Raw genomic sequence first — 21444 nt, 5'->3', positions numbered from 1 at the left:
TTTATTCCTGGGCTTTCTATTCTGTTCTATTGATCTATGGGTCTTTTTGTGCCAGTACCATACTGTCTTGAGTTCTACAGTCTTGGGGGGCACCTAAGTGGCTTAGTTGTTTAAGCGTCTGCCTTCGGCTCAGGTCATGATCCCGGGGTCCTGGGATCGAGTCTCACATCAGGCTCCCTGCTCAGCGGGGAGTGTGCTGCTCTCAATCTCTCTCTCTCTCTGTGTCAAATAAATAAAATAAATAAATAAAATCTTTTTTTAAAAAATGAATACTCCAGTTTTGTAATACATCTTGAAATTTGGGGTCGTGATACCTCCAGCTTCGTTCTTCTTTCTCAAAACTGCTTTGGCTATTTGGCGTCTTTTGTGGTTTCATAGTGTTATTTTTTTCTAGTTCTGTGAAAATGCTGTTGGTATTTTGATAGGGGTTGCACTGAATCTGTAGATTGGCTAGTATGGACATTTTAACAATATCACTTCTTCTAATCCATGAGCATGGATTGTCTTTCCATTTGTTTGTGTCGTCTTTAATATCTTTCATCGTGTTTTATAGTTTTCAGAGTATAGTTCTTTCACCTGCTTGGTGAAGTTTATTCCTACGTACTTTATTCTTTTTGGTGTAATTGTAAGTGGAATTGTTTTCTTAATTTCCTGCTACTTTGTTTTTTTTGTTTGTTCATTTTTATTTGTTTTTTAAGATTTTATTTATTTGAGAAAGAGTGAGCACAAGTGGGAAGGAGCAGAGCAAGAGGGAGAAGCAGGCTCCTCACTGAGCAGGAAACCTGGTTTGGGGCTCAATCCCAGGACCCCAAGACCGTGACCTGAGCTGAAGGCAGATGCTTAACCAACTGAGCCACCCAGGCGCCTCTGTTACTTTGTTATTAGTGTATAGAAATGCTACTGATTTCTAGCTATTAGTTTTGTATCCCGCAACTATACTGAATTCATTTATTAGTTCTCATAGTTTTTTTGGTGGAGTCTTTAGGGTTTTTAACGTATAATATCATGTCATGTGCAAATCATGGCAGTTGAACTTCTTTGCCAATATGGATGCTTTTTATTTCTTTTTCTTGGCTGATTGCTGTGGCTACGATTTCCAGTACTGTGTTGAATAAGACTGGTGAGAGTGCATCCTTGTCTTGGTCCTGATCTTAGAGGAAAACTCTCACGTTTTACCATCGAGTGTGATATTAGCTGTGGGTTTTTTCAATATATGCCCTTTATCATGTTGAAGTATGTTCCCTCTAAACTGTGGGGGGCAGTTTCTTTGGTCATCTTCAGCTTACATCAGTTGGTTTTTCAGTGTTGAATGAAGCTTGGTGGCTACACTCCACGTGGTGATGGCTGTGTTGCATTATTCATGAATGTACAGACACATATACATACATATACATATACATATACATATACATATACATGTATTTGTTTCCTAATATGTTGTTTAGGATCATTGCTTCTATGTTCATGCGGGATATTGGTCTGTAGTGTTCTTTTCTTATGCAGGTAACCCCCACTATTTGAAACTGCACATACAACACTTCACTTCCACAAAAACCTACGTCAGTACCCATTTTTGCTAACTGAAAGAAATCCAAAGAGGATTTCCATTTTTTAAGAGAAAAGGCAAGGGGAGCCTGGGTGGCTCAGTCAGTTGGGTGTCCGACTCTTGGTTTCAGCTCAGGTCATGATCTCAGGGTCCTGGGATCAAGCCCCGTGGCAGGCTTCACGGTCAACAGGGAGTCTGCTTGAGATTCTCTCTCCCTCTCCTCCACCCCTCCCCCTGCTCACATGTGTGTGCTCTCTCTCTCTCTCTTTCTCTCAAATAAATAAATCTTTAAAAAAGAGAGAGAAAAGGCAAAAAGTGAAAATCCCGTTCAGTTTGTTTTGCAGCGAACTGTCACCAAGGCAGTGCGTGCCCCCGGCTGCAAGAGCGGCCCCACCGAGCTCCATCCCTGGGAACCGTACTCAGCATCTCGGCACCAGCTCCCAGGGCTTTGAACTGTGTCCCTGAGCACTAATTCTTTATCTTGATTTATTCTGTGCATTCGTTAGCAAGATGCGTCCCAAGGTATCAGAAAAGCCTAAGAGAGATTTTTTAGGTCTGGGAATGCTCAAAAAAATTTTCGGTATAAATGAATGATCATTGCTGCTTCTTTACAGCATTTCAGCTTATCACAGGAATGCTCTACTTTTGGAAGGTGGGGGGAAACCTGTCCTGCTTTTGTCCGCCTTTAGTATCAGGGTGACACTGGCCTCATTAAAGGAGTTGAGAAGTGCTCCCTCCTCTTCTGTTTTCTGGAAGAGATGGTGTAGAATGTATGTATATTGTTCGTACGCGTTTGGTGAAATTATTTGGGCCTGAAGTTTCCTTTTTTGGAACTGTTTACACTATGAAATTAATTTCTTTAAGAGCGATGGCATTGTTCAGATCATCTCATTCGTCTTAGGTGAATTTTGATAGTTGGTGTCTTTCAAAGCATTGAGCCGTTTCATTGGAGTTGTAGAAATTATGGGTACAGCAATGTTCGTACTCTTCCCTTATGAACCCTTTTTGAAAAGACCGTCTTTTAAAGCAGTTTTAAGTTGACAGCAAAATTGTGAGGGAGGTACAGGATTTCTCAGATACTCCCAGCCCCCCCCGCCACGTGTAGCCTCCCCCGTCATCGAGTTCACTCACTAGAATGACACTTCCCTTTCTTTTTTAACCAACGATGAACCTAATTGGATACATCATAATCACCCCACGTCCAGGTTTACATCAGGCTTCACTCTTGGTGTTGGACATTCTGTGGGTTTGCACAAATAAATAAGGACATATGTCCCTCATTATAATACCATACAGAGTATTTTCACTGCCCTAAAAATCCTCCATACATATTAACCTTTTACGTCTGTGAGGCTAGTGATATCTGCTTTCATTTCTGATATTTGTGATTTGTATCTTCTCTCCCCCCCCCCTTTTTTTTCGGTCAGTTTGGCTAAAGCTACAACAATTTAATCTTTCCAAAGAACCAGGTTTTGGTTTCATTGATTTTCTCTGCTGTTTTTCTGTTTTCAATTTTTAAATTTCTGCCCTTCATAATTTCTTTCCTTCTCCTTGCTTTGGGTTTCAATTTCATGTTGTATTTCTATTTCATTTGGTTTCAAATATTTGTAATTTCCTTTGAGACTTCCTCTTTGACTCGTGGATTATTTAGACGTGTCGTCGAATTTCCAAGGATTTGGGAAGTTTTCAGATGTCTTTCTGTTATTGATTTTTTGTTTAATTTCATTACGGTCAGAGTACATACTTTGTATGATTCCAGTTCTTTTAAATTTGTGAAGTTTCGTTTGATGGATATCGTCTATCCTAGGATATAATCCATCTTGGCGAATGTTCTGTGCACACATGGAAGAATGCATGTTCTTCTATTACTGAGCGTGAATTCTATAAACGTCAGTTTATAGGTTAAGCTGATTAATGCTGTTGTCCAGGTCTTTTATATCCTTGTTGTTTTCCCATCTAACTAGCTTTATCGATCACTGAAGAAAAGTGTTAAGGTCTCCAATGATAAATGTCAATTTGTCTGTTTCCCCTTCCTGTTCTGTTAGCTTTTGCTTTGTGTGTTTTTAAGTCTGTTGTTGGGTGTGTGCATATTTAAGATAGTTTTATCTTAGGGAGCCGACTCTTTTATGCAATGTTTCTCTTAATCTTTGGTCACTTCCCTTGTTCAGATTAGATCATTTCTATCATTCCATCTTCAAGGTCACTAACCATTTTTTTGTCATCTCCATTCTGCTATCGATCCCATCCCGCCCATTTGTAATACTTCGGTTATCATACTTTTCCATTCAGTTCTACCGTTCTGCTGAGAATTTATTTCCATTTGTTCAAGAGTGCTCACCTTTCCTTCATGGAACATGGTTAACTGCTTTAAAGTCTTTGTCTTCTGGGGCGCCTGGGGGGCTCAGTCGGTTGAGCCTCCAACTCTTGATTTCGGCTCAGGTCATGATCCGGGGGTTGTGGGATCGGGCCTGGGTAAGGCTCTGCCCTCAGAGGGGAGTCTGCTTGGGATTCGAGATTCTCTCTCTTCCTCTGCCCCTCCCCCCACCTTGCCCTCTCTCTCTCTCTAAAATAAATAAGTAAATATTTTTAAAAAATAGTCTTTGTCCTCTAATGATAGCGTCTGGGTCATCTCGGGGTTGATATTTATTTATTTATTTATTTATTTATTTATTTATTTATTTTTAAAGATTTTATTTATTTATTTGACAGAGACAGCCAGTGAGAGAGGGAACACAAGCAGGGGGAGTGGGAGAGGAAGAAGCAGGGGGAGTGGGAGAGGAAGCAGGCTCCTAGCAGAGGAGCCTGATGTGGGGCTTGATCCCACAACGCTGGGATCACGCCCTGAGCCGAAGGCAGACGCTTAACCGCTGTGCCACCCAGGTGCCCCCGGGGTTGATATTTATTGACTGTCTCCCCCCTTGTGTATTATAGGGCTTTTCGTAGGTTGTTTTTTTTGTTTTTTGGTTTTTTTTTGCATGTCAAGTAATTTTACCTTGTGTTCCTGGATGTTTTGAATATTATATGATGAGACTCTGAGTCCTGTTAAAATACTTCAAAGCACATCAGTTTGGGGGCTTTTGTTTGTTGAAGTCAGGAAACCAACCCAGTTAGGTTGAAATCTCTGAGCACAACCTGCCTTCTGTTCCAATGGCAGTTCAGTTTTCAAAGCCTTTGAAATACTATTTGGATGCACTTCAAGTGTGTCCTCTCCTGGGGCCGGTCTGTTCACTGTCTACACTGGAGTTCAGTTCTCCAAGCCTTTGGTGTGCTGTTAGTCAGTTCCATGTACGTGCAGCCCAGGAATGGGGCCAGGACTTCAAACACGACTTTATGGGATCCAATTCCTGAGCTCTTTCCTTTCTGTGACTGCACCCTCTCCTCTCGGGGTCCCTTTTCTGGCCTTTTGGTTAGAAATCTGGGGCTTTGGCCTCCAAGGTTTCACCCCTCCCATGCCTGGTCTACGTCCAGGATGAAATGGTGAGAAGAACAAGAGAGAAATTTCCCCCCGGAAATTCCTAGATTCACATTCCACAGAGAAAGATTTTTCTTCCCTTGGGCTTTTAGGTGCCTGCCCGGCTGCTGGTACTGCTGCGACCCCCAACTTTGAGACTGGGGCTTGCCTCGGGGTAGGGCTGGGAGAGGGATTTTTTTTTTTTAAACCATGGCATTTCTTCTACTCTGTCCCCAAAGGGCCCCTTTCCCTGGCCTGTCATCATCATTCAGAGAGTTTCTTCTGAAGCTTTTTCTGTTCACACCTGCTATGCAGTTCTGGGCTTTGGGCTTCCCGAGTCTAGGCTGGAAAAATAAACCAGGTAACTTCTTGCCATATTCGTCTTCAAGCCGTTTGTTTGTTTGTTTGTTTGTTTGTTTGTTTGTTTGGTTTTTGCTGTCATTTTTACTTCAAGTCTTAATTTCCCTCCCAATTTGCCTGCTAGAATTTCCTCTTCAGAGAAAATTCCTCTTCAGTAGCTTCATGCAATCTGTCCAGCGTCTTTAGTTCCAATGAGCGGAAGTGGTAGAGTGTAGGGAACTGACTCCATCTTAACAGAAACCAGAAGCCTTCCTGGGTTTTTAATCTTGGCCTTGAATTTTAAAACTTCAAGTCTGTCTCCAAGCTGCATCTGGGATACTAGTTGGAGACGTGCTGTCGCAACACAACATTTAAAATGATGCTTTTCCCTTTAAATATTCAAATTTTTCAGTAAAGGTTTCCCGCACCCCTGCCAGTTTTTCTAGGTGAAAAGAGAGCCGAAGACAAATTTATTCATTCTCTGGTCAGAGCAAGCCCCCAAACTTGTGATGATGATGATAATAATAATAATAGCAATTAGATTACCAGAAATAATAATAATTATTGGTAAAGATCATGAACGTTGGAGCCAAGCTGCCTGTGTTCAAACCCCAGCTCGGCCTCTCACTAGCTGTGGGACCATCACCCTGAGTGACTCTGTTTTCTCACCTGTGCAATGGGAATAATAACAGCATCTGCTTCAGAGCTGGTCGTGAGGATTCATGTGACTAGCGGGCTCTGAGCGGGCCTGGCACAAAGGCAGGGTCACCAAGCGTTTGCCTGACTGGTCACAGTAACCGTCACACTTTACTAGACGCCTCACCTGCCCCCTGTGCCGGTTTTCCTTGTTGGGATGAGGCCACCGAGGCCTCCGAGAGGCAAATGGCTCGCTAGAGGCCGCGTGGCTGGCAGAGCTCGAAATGAGGGGGCGTGGGCGGCTGTCACCGGCTCCGGAGCATCTGGCTGGTGACCCATCAGGCAGCAGCGGCGGGGAGGCTCTGAACACAGGCTGGTGTGCTGGGAGAGATGCGCGGGCTGGGGGAGAGCCAGCCCAGAGAGAAAGCACACAGAAATAGAAGGGGAAGCCTGGTCATTGAGTGGCCCCAGAACGGAAAGATCAATATTTTACTGCCAGGGACACGGCCCGGCTGTGTGGGTTTCAGTGACCGCGCGGCTCCTGCAGGGTTCTGACAGGCCCGGATGCCCTTCTCCTCCGGCCCAGAGTCCAGCGGAGCGCCCCCCTTCCCCGGGCAGCCCAGCCGCGGGTGGTGGGTGCAGTGTATGGGGCGGGGGGGGGGGGGTGGTATGGCCTGCGGCCTCGCTTCACCACGAAGACCACACATGGGGGGGTTATTTGCGGTACTTGCCGTGGGACCTTCAGCAAGTCCTCCCCCTGCCTGGGACCCGGCTTCCCTGTCTACAGAATGAAGGGCGGGGTCCACGGAATGCACCAAACGCTTGGTGACCCTTCCTTTGTGCTAGGCCCGCTCAGAGCCCGCTAGTCACGTGAATCCTCACAACCAGCTCAGAAAGGTTCTCTCGTGTTGAGAAGGTTGAGATGCCTGGTGATCAAGGCGAGGGGTCCCCAGCCACGGCCGGTAAAGACGCTCTGATGGGCAGAGGATGGGGCCTGAGAGCACAGCTCAGCGGGAAGTGCAGGGAGAGCAGTAGACCCCCCGAGCGGACCCTCTGGGGGCAGAGGGACCTGGGTTCAAGGAACAGTCATTACTGCGGCGACTGTCTAAACGTGCAGCCTCCATGAGCCTCAGTCTCCTCGGCTGTAGAATGGGAGGCTATGATTGTAGCTACCGTTACGGTTGTCGGGAGGACTAGGGATGAGATTGAGTGGGGCCAGAGTTTGGCGCCCTGCTGTCGTTTCTGCCAAGCCCTCCACGAACCCAGCAGGAATTATGAGTACCTCTCCACAGAAGCTCTGCTGTTGTTTATTTAGAGAGTTCTTGAGCCTACGGTGATGGTGTTTATTCCTATAATTGGTATTTTTGTTATGATAACGTTACCGTGGTCCCGTGCACCTTCTCAAGGGCTGCGCGGCTGTTCACGTGGCCTTCCCTGCACACTCTGAGCCCTATGGGACTAAGCCTTAGCTCCGGGGTGTTCAGGGACTTCGCAGTGGCACTCAGGACCTCATCTATCCGCCTGTCATCAAACACCCCTGCACCTCGGCTCCAGGCCGGCCTTCCCTGGAGGCGGGGGGCTGGATGGCCTGACCCCCAGGGTCTCCCGCCCCAGGGGGTGACAGACGCCCTGGATTACAGAATCCAAGTGCACAGCCGGCTGCCTCTTAGGTGGACCTGAGGCTGGGGCTCCACCCCGGCCACTCAACGGTCGGTGACGACTCCCCCCTTGACTGTATCAGAGATAATTAAGGCAGCGCCCCCGACCTTGGAGAGGATTGTAGGGGGGAGTGCCGGGAGGCTGGGAGGTACCATCCATGTGTTCACGGAGTCCCCATGGTGCCAGTGGCAAGAGGGCAGGGGGAGAGGAGGTGGGACTCCGGCTGGGGTGGTGGGCGGGCTCCCTGCAGCCCTGCAGGTGGCACCTGGGCATTGCTATTCTGAGAAGCCACGTCATCGCCTGGTGCTATCAGGCTGTCTTGGCTGTGGGGGAGGGGGCAGCTGCAGGGCCGAGGAGGCCCTGGCCGCAGTGGGAGCTGGCAGAAGGCCACCTTCTTCCTCCCCTGGCATTCCGAGGTCCCGGTGGGTACCGGGCTCAGAGGGTCACAGAGAGTGGGCATATAAGCTCTGCCCCCCCATCATCCCCAGACTCACACCCGCGTGGAAGAGGCAGGGTCAGCTGGAATAGAGGTCTGAGTGTAGGGCCGCCAAGCTCGGCGAGGGAGGAGAGATGCTTGTGTGGGGTCTCTTTCTGGTCACTGCTCATCCTCCAGAGCCAGCAGGGCCAGTGCCCATAACCCCAGGCCACTGGTGGTGACCAGGGCTTCAGACCCCGGCTGCAGCTGCCGCCCCCAGAGACCTGTCCTGTGGGAACGCAGGAGACACGGTCCCTAACCAGTAGATGAATCCCCAGCACGGCCCAGGCTTTGGAGCGTGTGGTGGGTGGGATGGGCGAGAGGGCGTCTGCCGGGCCGTGTTAACAACACCCACAGGAAGAGTGGCCTGTGGACCGCGCCCCACCATTTCCCTGGTGCCCCAGCACCCACCGCCTGCAACCCAGCCCCAAAGGAGTCCAAGAAGGAGCTCGTCTTTGCTCCGCGATGCTTTAGACCTTGCTGGGGATTACTGGGAGGCGAGGGAAGGTGCCTGACGACAAGCGCATGACAGCGCGTGTGCATGGGCACGTGTGCGTCTCTGTGGCCACGCGTGTGGTCAGCCATCGGCCCCCAGCAGAGTGCCCCGCATACAGGAGGCGCCCACTGAGGGAACGAATGTTTGCTTGTGTGCTGGGGTTGGAGGGGCTGCCACAGTTACAGGTGGATTCAGAAGCAGGCTTCTGGAAGAAATATTGAGAAGCTGACTTTCAGGCGCTGGAACTATGGGTGGTGGGGGCGGGGAGGGGAAGGGCACCAATTCCTTAGAAAAGACAGTTCTTACAAAATTGGCCATTGCCAAAAACTAGGAAAATATACCCAGAGCTCGCGAGTTTGAAGTCAGTGGCTCTGGATGAAGACTAAATTAAGACATCTTTAGAGAGAACAATTTGGCAACTGTTATCAAAAGCCTTTAAAACTTAGAGGATTTGTAGAACCATTCTTATTCAGTTATTCAACAAATATCTGTGAAGCTTCTATGTGCCCGTCATGGTGGGCGCTACCGTGTATACGGTGGTGATCAAAACAGACGTAATCCTTGGGGCGCCTGGGTGGCTGTCGGTTACGTGTCTTCCTTCGGCTCAGGTCATGATCTCTGGGTCCTGGGATCGAGCTCTGCGGGAGGCTCCCTGCTCAGTGGGGAGCCTGCTTCTCCCTCTGCCTCTGCCCCTCCCCACTGCTCGGGCTCTCTCTCACTTGCTCTCTCTCTCTGAAATAAATACATAATATCTTTTTTAAAAAACAGACATAATCCTTGCCCTCAGGGAGCTTACTTTCTAGAGGGGAAGATACAAATTAATACAATTATCACACCAATATAATTACAAATTGCAGCAAATGGTTGGAAGGAAAAGTATAGGGTGCTGCAAGACAGGGTAATAGCAGGGTGGACCCTAATTACATGGGAGTGGTGAGGACAAGCTTCTCTCAGGGAGAAATGTCTAATACAGGTACAAACAGCGAGCTGAAGGATGAATCAAAGTCAGGTGATGAACAGGGGTGGGGGGAGGACGAGTGTTCGAGATCAAGGACAGTGTGTGCAAGGGCCCTGAGGCAGAACAGAGATTCTTTTGCTTGAGGAGTTGACTGAAGGCCGATGTGGCTGGAATGCAGTGAGGAATGGAAAGAGAAGGAGATGGGGCCGGAAGGGCCAAATCATACAGGGCCTTGTAGGCCACATTACTGAGTTTTGATTTTATCCTAACGGTAGTGGACAGTCACTGGAAGGTTTTAAACAGGGGAGGTGGTGACATGATCCAGTTGGAGAATGAGTTGGAAGGGCTGAAAGTGGGAGAGGATAGATGAATTGGGAGACCTCAGCAGCCAGGAAAGGAGATGATGATGTCTGTGACCGGCGGGATCCCAAGGGCGATGTGGGAAAGAGGCGCTTGAGGCTGTGGTATTTGGGTACGGGCTGGATGGGTGTGAGAGGGAGCGGTCCGGGTGATGCTGAAGAACTTCACGGTGGCGGACAGGCGGGGAGGAAGGGAGGATGCGGCCAGCGAGTGGGCCATTTGAGTGAGTGGTCCTGGCGGAGGGGTGAGTCCTCGGGGCGACTGGGTGGGTGGGGGAGAAAGCAATGAGAAAGTCAAGGATCTGAGAGGCCAGGGGGGTGACAGGTCATCCACGTGGCTGCAAAACCCCCCCAAAATCAATTGTAATGACAAGAAGTGGGGAAAAACCAAAATTACCCAACTGTTTGGGGTGGTTAGGTAAATGAGGGTGTACCCACCGGGCTGCGGGTCTTATAACCGCTAAAAATACGGGTGGGACCGCTGGGCAGTGTGGATAGATTTCTGATAAACAGTTAAGCGGGAGAGAACATTCCAAACATCAAGACTGGCTGACTCCTTTGGGCTGAAAAACCTTTATTAAACGAACTCTATTTTTTTTACCGTTTTAAATGGAGGTAAAGTACACATAGAACAGAGAAGTGCCCCGGCCGCGAGCAGACAGCTCCGTGGGCTTCTCTGCACAGCCAGCACCCAGATGGAGCGCTAGAAACGCCCCTGGTGCCCCCCGCCCCCTACAAACTTCTGCCAGTGTCACCTCTGTCTTGACCATCATTGGTTTTGCCTTAAATCTTACTTGATTTGTCATGTTAAATTTTTACAGAATGTATACAGATGTGACATAATTATTTCCTCCTTATAGACAGGGGAATGTGACTAAGGGTCTCTAAGAACTACCGGAAAAAAAAAAAAGTGGTTAAAACTATGTGTTTTAAAGCAAAGGAAAATGGGAAACAGCGGGGTTTGATTCATTCTCTTTTCTGGAATTTCCACAGGAGCCTGTACTATTTTCGTAGGAAAGAAACCACTAAGTGGGAAACAGCGGGGTTTGGTTCCCTTTTCTGTAGTCTCTGCGATGAGCGTGAATTATTTTTGTAGGAAAGAAACCACTAGGTTAAAAAATCAGAGCACTGACTTTCCACGAGCCCGTCTTTGTCGGAAGGCTCCCCGTGCTGTCTGTGGGCCTCAGCAGAACGGAGTGACCCCACCGCTGTCTGGGGCTTGGTGCTGGCCCCAGGGTGCGGGGTGGGGGCCGAGGAGGGGGCCGCTGGTTGTCCCTCCCTCCCAGCCTCCCCAGCCAGCCTCACCCCAGCTCCATGAGTGTCTCTGGGGACCTCACACCTGTCCCTCCTTCCTTCTCACAGGTGGAAAAACTTGTGAAATATCTGGATCCCAACGACCTTGGGAGAATCAACTTCAAGGACTTTTGCCGAGGGGTGTTCGCCATGAAAGGTGAGAGCGTCGTGGGAACGGGTCTGCCAGAATCCTGTCCAGCTGAGGAGGCTGGCCTGACTTGGGTTTCAGCTGGGGCTCCTCCCAGCAGGGCTGAGAAGGAGCGGGGCTCCCACAGCTGCCCCAGCCGTGCAGGGGCCGTGGGATGGTCTCTGATCTTCTGCCATGGAGTCCCCACATCAGTGGGACGGTCGTTTCCACCCTTCCCATCATCCGTGCCGCTTAGGAAGGTTCCCGATGGCTTTCCTTTCCTCCCACGTCCTCCTCCAGGTCACCTTCCTCCAGGATGACCCAGCTCCCGAGCAGTTTCCCAAGACCCGGGACTCACAGTTTTAAAGCCAGCACAGCTGTGGGCAAGCCGTGGGCAGGGCTGGACACCCATCTTCCTCCTTCTCTTCCATTCTCTTTGTTTCCTCCCCTCTCTCTTCCCCGGGACTCCCCAGTCCCTTCCAGTCTCCCCAGCTCTCCCCCTTGAAGGGACATTATACGGTCCCTCTCTTACCCCAATTCAGAGGCAGTTGTGAGAGACCCCTAGGCATCAGAGGCCACTCAGGGCCACTCTTACTCCTAAACTGCTTGTCTGGAAAAAGTGGCTTAGGTCGCCAGCCAGGTGGCCATGCCAGGGCCTCCCTGTGGGCTCCAAAGAGGACACAGTCCAGCGAGGCTTTGCTGCCATCTGCGAAAGAAGCCATGTTTTCCTGTCGGGGTGAACCGTTCTCTGTGGGATACCTAGGGTTCTGGGAGGGTGGAAAGGACCAGGAATGACTTCCTTGGAAGCGAGGGGTGATGGGAAGCGAGCTGAGAGTTTGGGAGGGGCTGCGCACAGCCCCCGTAAAGCCTTCCGAATAGAGTTGGCTGTAGGACCACCGCCAACTGCACCTGTCGCGTGCCTATGCCAGGCGCTTTGCAGGTGTGACCTCCTTTGTCTGAAAAGATATGGGGGCATTTGCTCAGAAACTGTGGAAGGAGGCCACCTGTGTCCCCGAGTCAGCAGGAAGTAGAGCCATTCTGAGGGCGACCCTCTCCTAGATGTCCTGGAGTTTGCAGGGCTGTTGAGGGCCTCAGGCTCAAAGGAATGTGTGCATTTGGACTCTCTGTGAACCAGGCAGGGAGTATTGTCTTATATCCTTTCCTCCAGGAAGGCCTCCTTGATTCTCTTTGCCCCCTGACCTGCCCTCTGCATTTGGGAGTCTCTCTTTTGTGCATTTTCTGTTGGGGTTAGAGCCATGGAAGAAAGCCTGGGAGGAAGGACCTGTCTCAATGTAATCTGCAGAGTCCTGGCCCAGCCCGAGGCTCTGAGCCTGTGCTGTCTGTCTGTCCGCAGGGTGTGAAGAGCTGCTGAAGGATGTGTTGTCCATGGAGAGCGCAGGGACGCTGCCCTGCACGCCAGAGATCCCAGACTGTTTGGAGCAGGTAAGAGGGCGGAGGCCCACGGCCGCTCCTCGAGGAGAAGGGGTGGAGGACCCCCGGAGGGCCTGCCTTGCCCTTTCTGATCTTCCTGCCTCGTTGGTGTCTGGGAGGCCCCAGAGCCTCCCCTTTTGAAGACCCTTTGGCTTCCAAGTCAAGAAATAATTTTTGGAACCTGAGCAACGAAGCACCTTGGGAAGCCAGAGCAGAGAGGGTAGGGACCAGGGGGTCCTCACAGAGCTCCTTTACTCCCCACCCTCTGGTTCCAAGGAGAAACCGAGTCCCAGACAGGGAAAGTGACAGATTTGAGGTCAAGGACAGGCAGGACTGCAATTGTTCTCTTTTCTCCTGTGCCACAACCCACGGAGCCAGCAGACCCCTGGGTGGTTTTTCCCGAACAACAACCCCCACCAGCTCCTCAGTCTCCCAATTCTCCAACAGCAGCCGGGTGCCTAACAATTCCTTCAGTTTAGTTCCAGAGTTAGCACAGACCCCAGGGTCAAGGACTCAGCCACACAAGACCGCCCCACTCAGGGGCAGCCGCAGATGGGGGGGGGGGGCAGGCTGCCTGCACTGATGCCGGCTGAACACAAATGTGGGGTTTCCCACAACGCCCCTCAGGTTCAAAAATTCACTGGAACAACTCGCAGAACTCAGGAACACGCTGCGTTTGCGATAAGTTGATGACAAAGCACATGACTCAGGAACAGCCACCTGGGAAAGATGCGAAGGGCAAAGCATGGGGGTGAGGGGTGCAGAGATCCCACGCCCTCTCCAGACCCACCACCCTCCCAGCACATCAGCTTGCTCACCAACCGGGAGCTCTGCACACTTCGATTACCCCGTATGCAGCCCCTCTAGCCTCCCCGAGGTTTGGTTGTGGGCGAGCTGGACATTCCCACCTTCTAATTACGCTTGGGTCTTTCCAGTAGCCAGACCCAACCTGAGGCTCTCCAGGGGCCCCACCAGTGTCACCCCCTCAGCAGGAACTCAAGTGTGTTGGGCAAGGGCTCCTTACTCGGGACAAAGGACATGCCCATCACTCAGGAAGTTTCGAGGGCTTTAGGAGCTCTGTGCCAGCAAGTGTGACGAACTGTCCCCATGGCTGTTTGCCTTTATCCTCACCTAATGGTTTGTTTATTGCAAGACTTTGAACTCTTGTTCCAAACATACGTGGCTACACCCTACAGACAGACACAGTGGGAGACGTGCGTGTTGACAATCACCAAGGAGCCTTCTGGTTGAGACACCAGGAGCCGGAGGATTATCTTGGCTTCTCATCCAGGCCGGCTCAAAAAAACCTTTTCTCCACCTCCAGTTGGTGCCTCTTCTGGACCCTCCAAACATAGGTATTTTCTACAGCTGAAGGAGGTCCAGGGCCGCCGAGGTCACTTTGGCTGGGCGGTGGGGTCAGAGTTGGCACTGGAGACGCAGGAGTCCTCACAGAGGGCCTGAGTGCTGAGGGGGGCCAGCAGAGTGGTGATGGAGAAGCCAAGGCTCAAACCCAGAGCCAGGGCCTCCACCACAGAGCCCAGGAAGCTGGCCCCCAGGGTGCTGTGCCCAAAACAAGGGCCCCCAGGGATGAGTGAAGAGAGCTAGGCTCCAGGCCTGCCTCGACAGGCCCAATGGATGTGGGGTGAATAGGCATTTGGGCCCAACTAATGGGATGGGAGCCAGGATCAGGGCAGACTCCCTGTGTGGGACAAGCACGGAGCGTCCCCAGGTTTTTGGAGTCGGCGCCTTGTGGATTGCTGAGCAGGAAGGCTGTGGGGTCACTCAGGCACCCCACGGGAGCCACTGACTAGGTATGCAAACCAGATAAGCTGCCGTCAACTCCTCTGGGCCTCAGTTTCCTCAGCTGTAGAACGGGGCTTGCCATGCCTATCTAGGGGACCTGTGGAAATCAGTGAGAAGATACTAATTTTCTCATCGGCTGGTACATGAGACCTCCCTTCCTCGCCGTGCTGTCCTAGCGGTTAGGCCGAGAACGCGTTCTCATCCTGCTTTACCCTCGGATACTGGTGTTTCACACGTCTGTCAAAACGAAGGGCTGCGCGTGACGAGCTGGAGAGCAGAGGGGAGCCGGGGCCAGCCTCCCCCGCAGCGTTGCCATGCCAGGTCCTGTTCCTGCAGCCACAGGCTGCTCCCTTGGCCCCCACGCATGGCCATCCACGCTTCTGGAAGGAAAGGTAAAAAATAGACCCAGAACCTTGGGCTCCGGGAGGATGCTTTGCTTTCAGAGCAATGCTGTTTTCCAGAACACAAAACCTGGAGGTTTGAGAAAAGCAGGAAGAAGGTGCCAGTCGAACCTCAGTCACCCCCGTGCCCCTCATTGTCTCTGTCTCAGGACCTTGCCTGCATGTGTGTTTTCGTTTCCCTTTGTTTAAGCTCCTCCGGGGTGAGCTCTTCACGCCGTCCGTGTAGGTCTGGCTCTTTCAGGTGGCTCAGCGGGCCAGGGCCCCGGGAGGTGGCGACTGACCGCTGGGTGTCCCAGGCAGCCTCATTCTGGGGCATCCAACAGGACAGCTCGGCTGACCAGGGCTCTGTTCCTTACGATGGGATCCCGAGTGCTGGGGTGGGGGTGGGGGGACAGGTCAACAGCCAGCCGGCGGGGCTCGTGGGCTCCTGCAGGGCCCCAGGCCTCGGCGATGGGAACGAATCCCCTTCCTGGCTCAGCCTCCTGGAACGTGCAGCTCTGGGCTCCGTTTAGCTAAAGGCCCGCAGCTCCTCAGGTTGGGGGAGCCGAGAGGGCCAGCCTGGGCAGGTCTGAATCCTAAAGACGGGGCCCTCAGCACCCTGCCGTGTCCCAGCTGTCCCCTAGGGGTCAGCTTGAGACCGACAAGAACCTGGATCACTCGGGCTTCCAAGCGCTGCCCAGACAAAAACGCCAAGAGTGGTGTGGGGACCCTGTAGGGAGGACACACTGATGGGACAGCAGGAGCTCCCCCTCCTCCCCTCAGCCGGGGTGGCGACCTCTGCCCTCACCACCTGATGAGGGTCCTAGTTAAAATGCTGAAGGGCTTTGGGGCGGCGCCTCCCGGCCTGCTGTTTGGACCTGGGGGCCCATGCGAGTCCCTCCTGGGTGCGTGTCACCTGTGCTATATCATTTCTAGAACTTACTGGCTGTCACCCTGCATGTGTCCTCAGAGCCTGCGACACTGTGGCACCAGAAAGTGTCACTGAGGACTTGGTAAACCTAACTGCCGAGCAAGGTTCCTGGTGCGGGGGGGGTTCGAGTGTGGTCAGAGGGATCCCTCTGTCCTTCCTTCCTTGCAGCCCTCAGTCTGTGTAGTGTAGGGACAGGGGAGAGGGCGTAGGCAGGTGAGAGCACCCCCCCACCTCTGGCCCAAGAGGCAAGGGGGCGGTGAAACGAAAGCTGAGCCCACAAATGCTGTGAGAGCCCAGGCCCTTGGTCATTCTCCCTCGTGGGCTGATTAATAGGGAACCCCATAAAATGAAGAGGGCGTCAGGCCGCCTGCTCCTCCTGTGAAACTGCCATGTCAGCGAATGAGGTCACCAGCCACATGGCCCCCAAGCAAAGAAGTCATTCTTGACGCCCGCGCAGCCAGCCAGCCTCCAGTCCCCTGATCCCCACTCAGCCCCTTGTCCTTCTCCCCCTGCTGCCTACAGCTGCCCTCAATGCCCCCAGCCTTCCCCTCTCTAGACCCTTATCCCAGTGCCTCAGCATCTTCCTAAGGAGCTGCTCTGTTACTCCATCATCAGCAATGGGATAAAATCATCTCCCACCTGCTTCTCCAGCCTCACCTCTCACCACCCCGAGACTGGTGACACCCCGCTATTCCTCATTTTATGAAAAGGCCAAATTCTGTCTTGCCTCCCAGACTTGGCACACATTTTGTCTTTCTCCTGGGATGTCCTCCCGCCCACTGTCCCTGGGCTAACTTCTGCTCATCACTAAGACTCACACCTCCTCTAAGAAGCCTCCCCTGGTTTTCCCTCTGCCCCAGCCTGTCTTCCCCCCAACTCCCCCAGCCTGGAGGAGGACCTGCACTGAGCTTCCTTGAGGCCCTGGGCCTTAATCTCAGCCTCCACGATGTCTACAAGTTCCCTCCCCAGTAGCACCATTGTCACCCCGCGGTGGCAGGGCTCGCTCAAGGTGACCTCGTCTTCTCATCTAGCACAGCCTTGTTCATGCTGCCTAGAGTGTTTTTCTAAGTATTTCTAGGATTAGAAATCTAAAAATGCTGTTATCAAAGGGTATGCAGACTTTATTTTTTTAAATAGATGTGTCCAGTTTTTCTTCTCGAAAGGCAGTCCCGATATATCGTCTAACAGTACGCGAGAGTGCCCATTTCCCGACCCCTTTGCCAACCCTGGAGGGTCTCCACCAACCTGCCGCCCCCCCCTCCTGCGCTCGCTGGCCTGATGGAAGGAAACTCACCCTCCCTTTCGTGACATTGCCACTTACTAGCGAAGTGGGCCGCGTTCTTTATGTTCACGGGCCTCTGGATCTCTTCTTCGGCGAGTTACCTGTTCATAGTCTTTGCTCATTTTCCTTTGGGTTGTCTTTTCCTTATTGATTTATAGGACATCTCTATAAATTTGGTCAATCTTTACATCTTTTGCTTGTATTTTAGTCCTGGTTTTGGTGTCTTTTATCGTATAGAATTTTACTATTCTTAAGTAATCATTACCCATCCTTTTATGCCGTTGGCATTTTGTGCTTCTTTATCTCAAGGCTATAAACAAAACCCCCTGTGTATTTTTTTCCCAATACTTTTAGACAAACATGTTACGCTTCGTTCTTTGATAACCTGCAGCTTGTTTCTGGTTTTGGTAAGGATATATTCTCCTGGCATTATTGTTTTCCGAATGTTGCCAACTGTGGAGGCCCCTCCTGTCAGATAATCCCTCTTCCCCACTCATTTGGAATTTCACCCCTTCTCTTACACTAAGTTTCCTTATAAACACGGTTTCTTTCTGGACTCTGGTCTGTTATATTGATCTATTTGTCTATTTATTTCTGAGCCAAAACCAGTCTCAGCTACCTCACTTTGTAGTTTGATATCTGCTAGAGACAATCTCCTTCATCCTTCTTTATTTCAAACCGGTTTTTGTTATGCTTCCATATTGTCTCTCCCAGAATACTCGTTTTTGTCAGAATCTGTGAGAAACCCAGCTAGAGATTTTGTTTGAAATGTGTACATCAATTGGAGGGAATTGGCTTCTTTACAACATGGAATTCTCTCCTCCAGGGACTTAGTATAACCCTGCATTTTATTCTGGCTTTCTTTTATGCCCTTCAGAAAAATTGTATGATCTTCTCAAACAGGTGACTATATTTTAGAGTCTCTATTGCTCTTATGCGTAGAATCTTTGTGCCATGATATTTCCCGATTGGTTATGGCTAGTGTGTAGGACAGCTTTTGATTTTTGGTGTTGATCTTGTCATGCTGACCTTACTAAACCCACTTATTAGTTCTAATAGTTCATTTACATACTATTTCCCAACATTTGCTATATGTATACATTTGCTATATAGTAATGAAGCTATATTACCTTTCTGCATAAATTTAAATAGCATAAATTAAATAAAATTAAATAGCTATGTGATATTTCATCACACAAAGACAACCAAATTTATTTGCCAGTTCCTTATTGTTATATATATATATATATAAATCTAATATGGGGGATTGTTGTGCATATATATATATATATAAATATATTAATCTAATATGGGAGATTAACAAAAGCAGTGTAATCACCATTCTTGTAGCTAAATCGTTCCCTACAGCAGCAATCACTGTTTTAGAGTAAGTCTGAGGTTGGCAGACTACAGTTCCTATGGCCCAAATCTAGCAGGCTGTTTTTGTAAATAAAGTTTTATTAGAACACATTCATCCCCATTTGCTCACCTCTTGTCTGTGGTTTTCACGTTGCAATGGCAGAGCTGAGCGGCTGCCACAGAACCGTATGGCCCACAAAGCCTAAAATATTTACTATCTGCCCTTTACAGAAAAAGTCTGCCAACCTTTGGGATAAAATCTGATAAGTGGAAACTTTTTTTTTTTTTTTTTAGATTTATTTGTTCATTTGGGAGAGAGAGTGCGCGAGGGTGCTCGCGCATGCGTGCCGTGCATGCACCAGTGGGGAGAGAGGCAGAGGGAGAAAGAGAGAATCTCCAGCAGACTCCCCCTGAGCACAGAGCCCGACTGCGACTGCGGGGATCCCACAACCCTGAGGTCATGACCTGAGCCGAAACTGAGAGTCGGACACTTAACAGACTGAGCCACCCAGGCGCCCCGGAGTGGAAACTATTTTATCAAAAGGGAGCTAAACTTAAAATTTCCAATACAACTGCCAAATTCCTTTCCAGAAGAGTTGTTTCATTTACTCTCCCATCAGGATTGTGTCAGAGTCCAACTACCCTTTTGATATTGGGTGTTAACTGATTTCTCAAATCTTTCTAATTTGAGAGGCTAAAAAGATTAGGATTGCTCTTTTGAATTAAAATACACTCAAACGTGGGGGACCTGGCTGGCTCCGTCCGTACAGCGTGTGACTCTTGATCTCAGGGTTGTGAGTTCAAGCCCCACACTGGGTGTAGAGATGACTTAAAAATAATACATACATACATACATACAACTGAACTTCTTCAATTACATTTATTGGAATTCTTTGTTCATTAATTGCCTGCCCACATTTTTCACCGTAGTCTCTATGTATGTATTAATTTTCATTGATTTATAAAAACCAGAAATGTTACATTTTTGGACATACATTATAAATATTTTTTCAGCTTGTCATTTGTTTTTAACTTTACGACAACGGATTTACATTTCCTTTACTAACTCATCCTTCTTTTCCATTATGGCTTTGGCTTTTGGTGTGATGCTTAGAAAGGCTTTCCGACCCAAGACTGTGGAACTATTCTATTTTTAAATGCTTTATTTATTTATTTATTTATTTATTTATTTATTTATTTATTTATTGAGAGAGAGAGAAAGTGCGCGCGCACACACGTGAGGTGGGGAGGGCGGAGGGGAAGAGGGAGAGAGAGAATCTCAAGTACACTCTTCACTCAGCGAGGAGACTGACTTGGGGCTCGATCTCATGACCCTGAGATCACAACCTGAGCTGAAATCAAGAGTTGGACGCCTAACTGACTGAGCCACCCAGGTGCCCCTATTCTATTTTATTTTTATTTCATGAATTCGGTTTTTATATTTAAAGTTTTGATCCATGGAATTAATTCTGGTGTCTGGAGTGAGGTAGGGATCCAGCTTTCCCTGTTTCCCGTCAGCCCCTTACCCTCCCTCCCGCCCACCTCACCTCAGGGGAACCACAAGCTCTTTGCGAGGTTAGGCTGCCGTGGTCCCGGGCCCAGACTGGCTCTTCTGTTCATACTCGGAAGGACCCTTACCAAGCCTCCGTCTTGCCAGGACAGCTGTTCAAACTCTGCCCCGTGCTTCTCTCTAGAACCGGCCCCCGGGAGCTTAAGGCCTGAAGGTCCCAGTGTATCCTTGCTTAACTTCATCCGTCCTGAAGCAAGCGTTTCTAAAACCTCTTGTGACAATGGCACTTTTAAATTCTAAAAATATTTGTTCTGAGAAACAGCATCTGATTCAGCGGTGCCGGTGGAGGTGTGGGTGGTGGCGTCAGGCCCGTCAGGCTCACGCTGATGTGCTGAGGCGGGAGGGCGTTCAACGGCTCAGGGCGGGGGCCCTATGGGATCCTTTCTGCTTAATACGGCCACAGTGTTTTTCTATGTTCCAGTACCTCCCTCCTCTTAAAGGAAAGGATAATCTGCTTATCCCAAGCCCCACAGTTTCTATAAGAATAAAAGATCCTTGAGTCGCATCTTGGGGAAATAACTGAGCTCCGCTTCGAGCAGAAGAGGCTGGGACAGAAGCAGAGGAGATGCTGAAGGCCCTCTGTTTGTCCCCTCACCCTGGTCTCCCCTCAGCACCCATCCCTGACCTTCGGCCCCCAGCCCTCCCTGCCCCTCCCAGGAGCACAGGCCTGCCAGGGTACCCGAGGGTTCCGCCTCTTGCCTCACTCGGCCTTGCTGTTCAAGTTCACATTTGCCTTTAGAACCTGGACTCGCTGAGTTAGCTCCTGAGCAAACTTGGGAGAGTGGCCATTACTTCCCGTCTTGAGAGGGTTTGGTCGGATTATTCCCCTGGAGGAGATGAGCCCCATCTGACTTTGTGATTTTATTTCAGCGGTATTTCTTTCATTGACTAGACACCCTCGGCTCTCTCCCATTCTCCTTTGAAGCAGCTGTCCCAGCCTGCTGGTTCCCTCGTTGATGAGTGTTAAGTAGGTTTTTGACACAGGTGACTGTGGGAACACACACACACACTCGCATAACACGGAGGTTAGTGCTCAGAAGCAGCCCAGGGTACACTCGTGGTTCTCAACCCCGGCTGCACACTGAATTCGCGTAGGGGGCTTTCAAAAGACACTGAGGCCGACCTCACCTCCCAGGGGTCGTGATTTAATCAGTCCAGGGAGGGGCCCACTCGTCTATGTTTAAAAGCCCCCAAGTAATTCTAATGCACACCCAAATTTGAAAACCGAGTGTCTAAGCCAGGAGTTCTCGAACTTTGCTGCATATTATAATTGCCTGGGAGCTTTTAAGCTTCTGGATGCTCAGGCTGTCCCTCAGACCCGGCAACACAGAACCTCGAGGGTGTTGCCT

At 50.1% G+C, this 21444-nt stretch overlaps 1 protein-coding gene across 2 annotated transcripts in view; it reads left to right on the top strand.

Moving 5' to 3' along the window:
* RAB11FIP4 (RAB11 family interacting protein 4) overlaps window positions 1–21444 on the top strand; it is a 110673-nt gene that overhangs the window by 26101 nt on the left and 63128 nt on the right. For both annotated transcript variants that reach the window (XM_087854629.1, XM_045773701.2), the window contains exons 2-3: window positions 11282–11369; window positions 12694–12782. In XM_087854629.1, coding sequence (XP_087710755.1) covers window positions 11363–11369; window positions 12694–12782 — 96 coding nt within the window. In that variant the 5' untranslated portion in view covers window positions 11282–11362. The remainder of the gene's footprint in view (window positions 1–11281; window positions 11370–12693; window positions 12783–21444) is intronic.

Source organism: Ursus americanus, chromosome 23 (genome assembly GCF_024610735.1).
Source record: "Ursus americanus isolate L20-20 chromosome 23, mUrsAme1.1.p, whole genome shotgun sequence".
Classification (NCBI taxonomy): Eukaryota; Metazoa; Chordata; class Mammalia; order Carnivora; family Ursidae; genus Ursus; species Ursus americanus.
The sequence above is the reverse complement of the archived record's forward strand: the minus strand, read 5'-3'. Positions and strand labels throughout refer to the sequence as shown.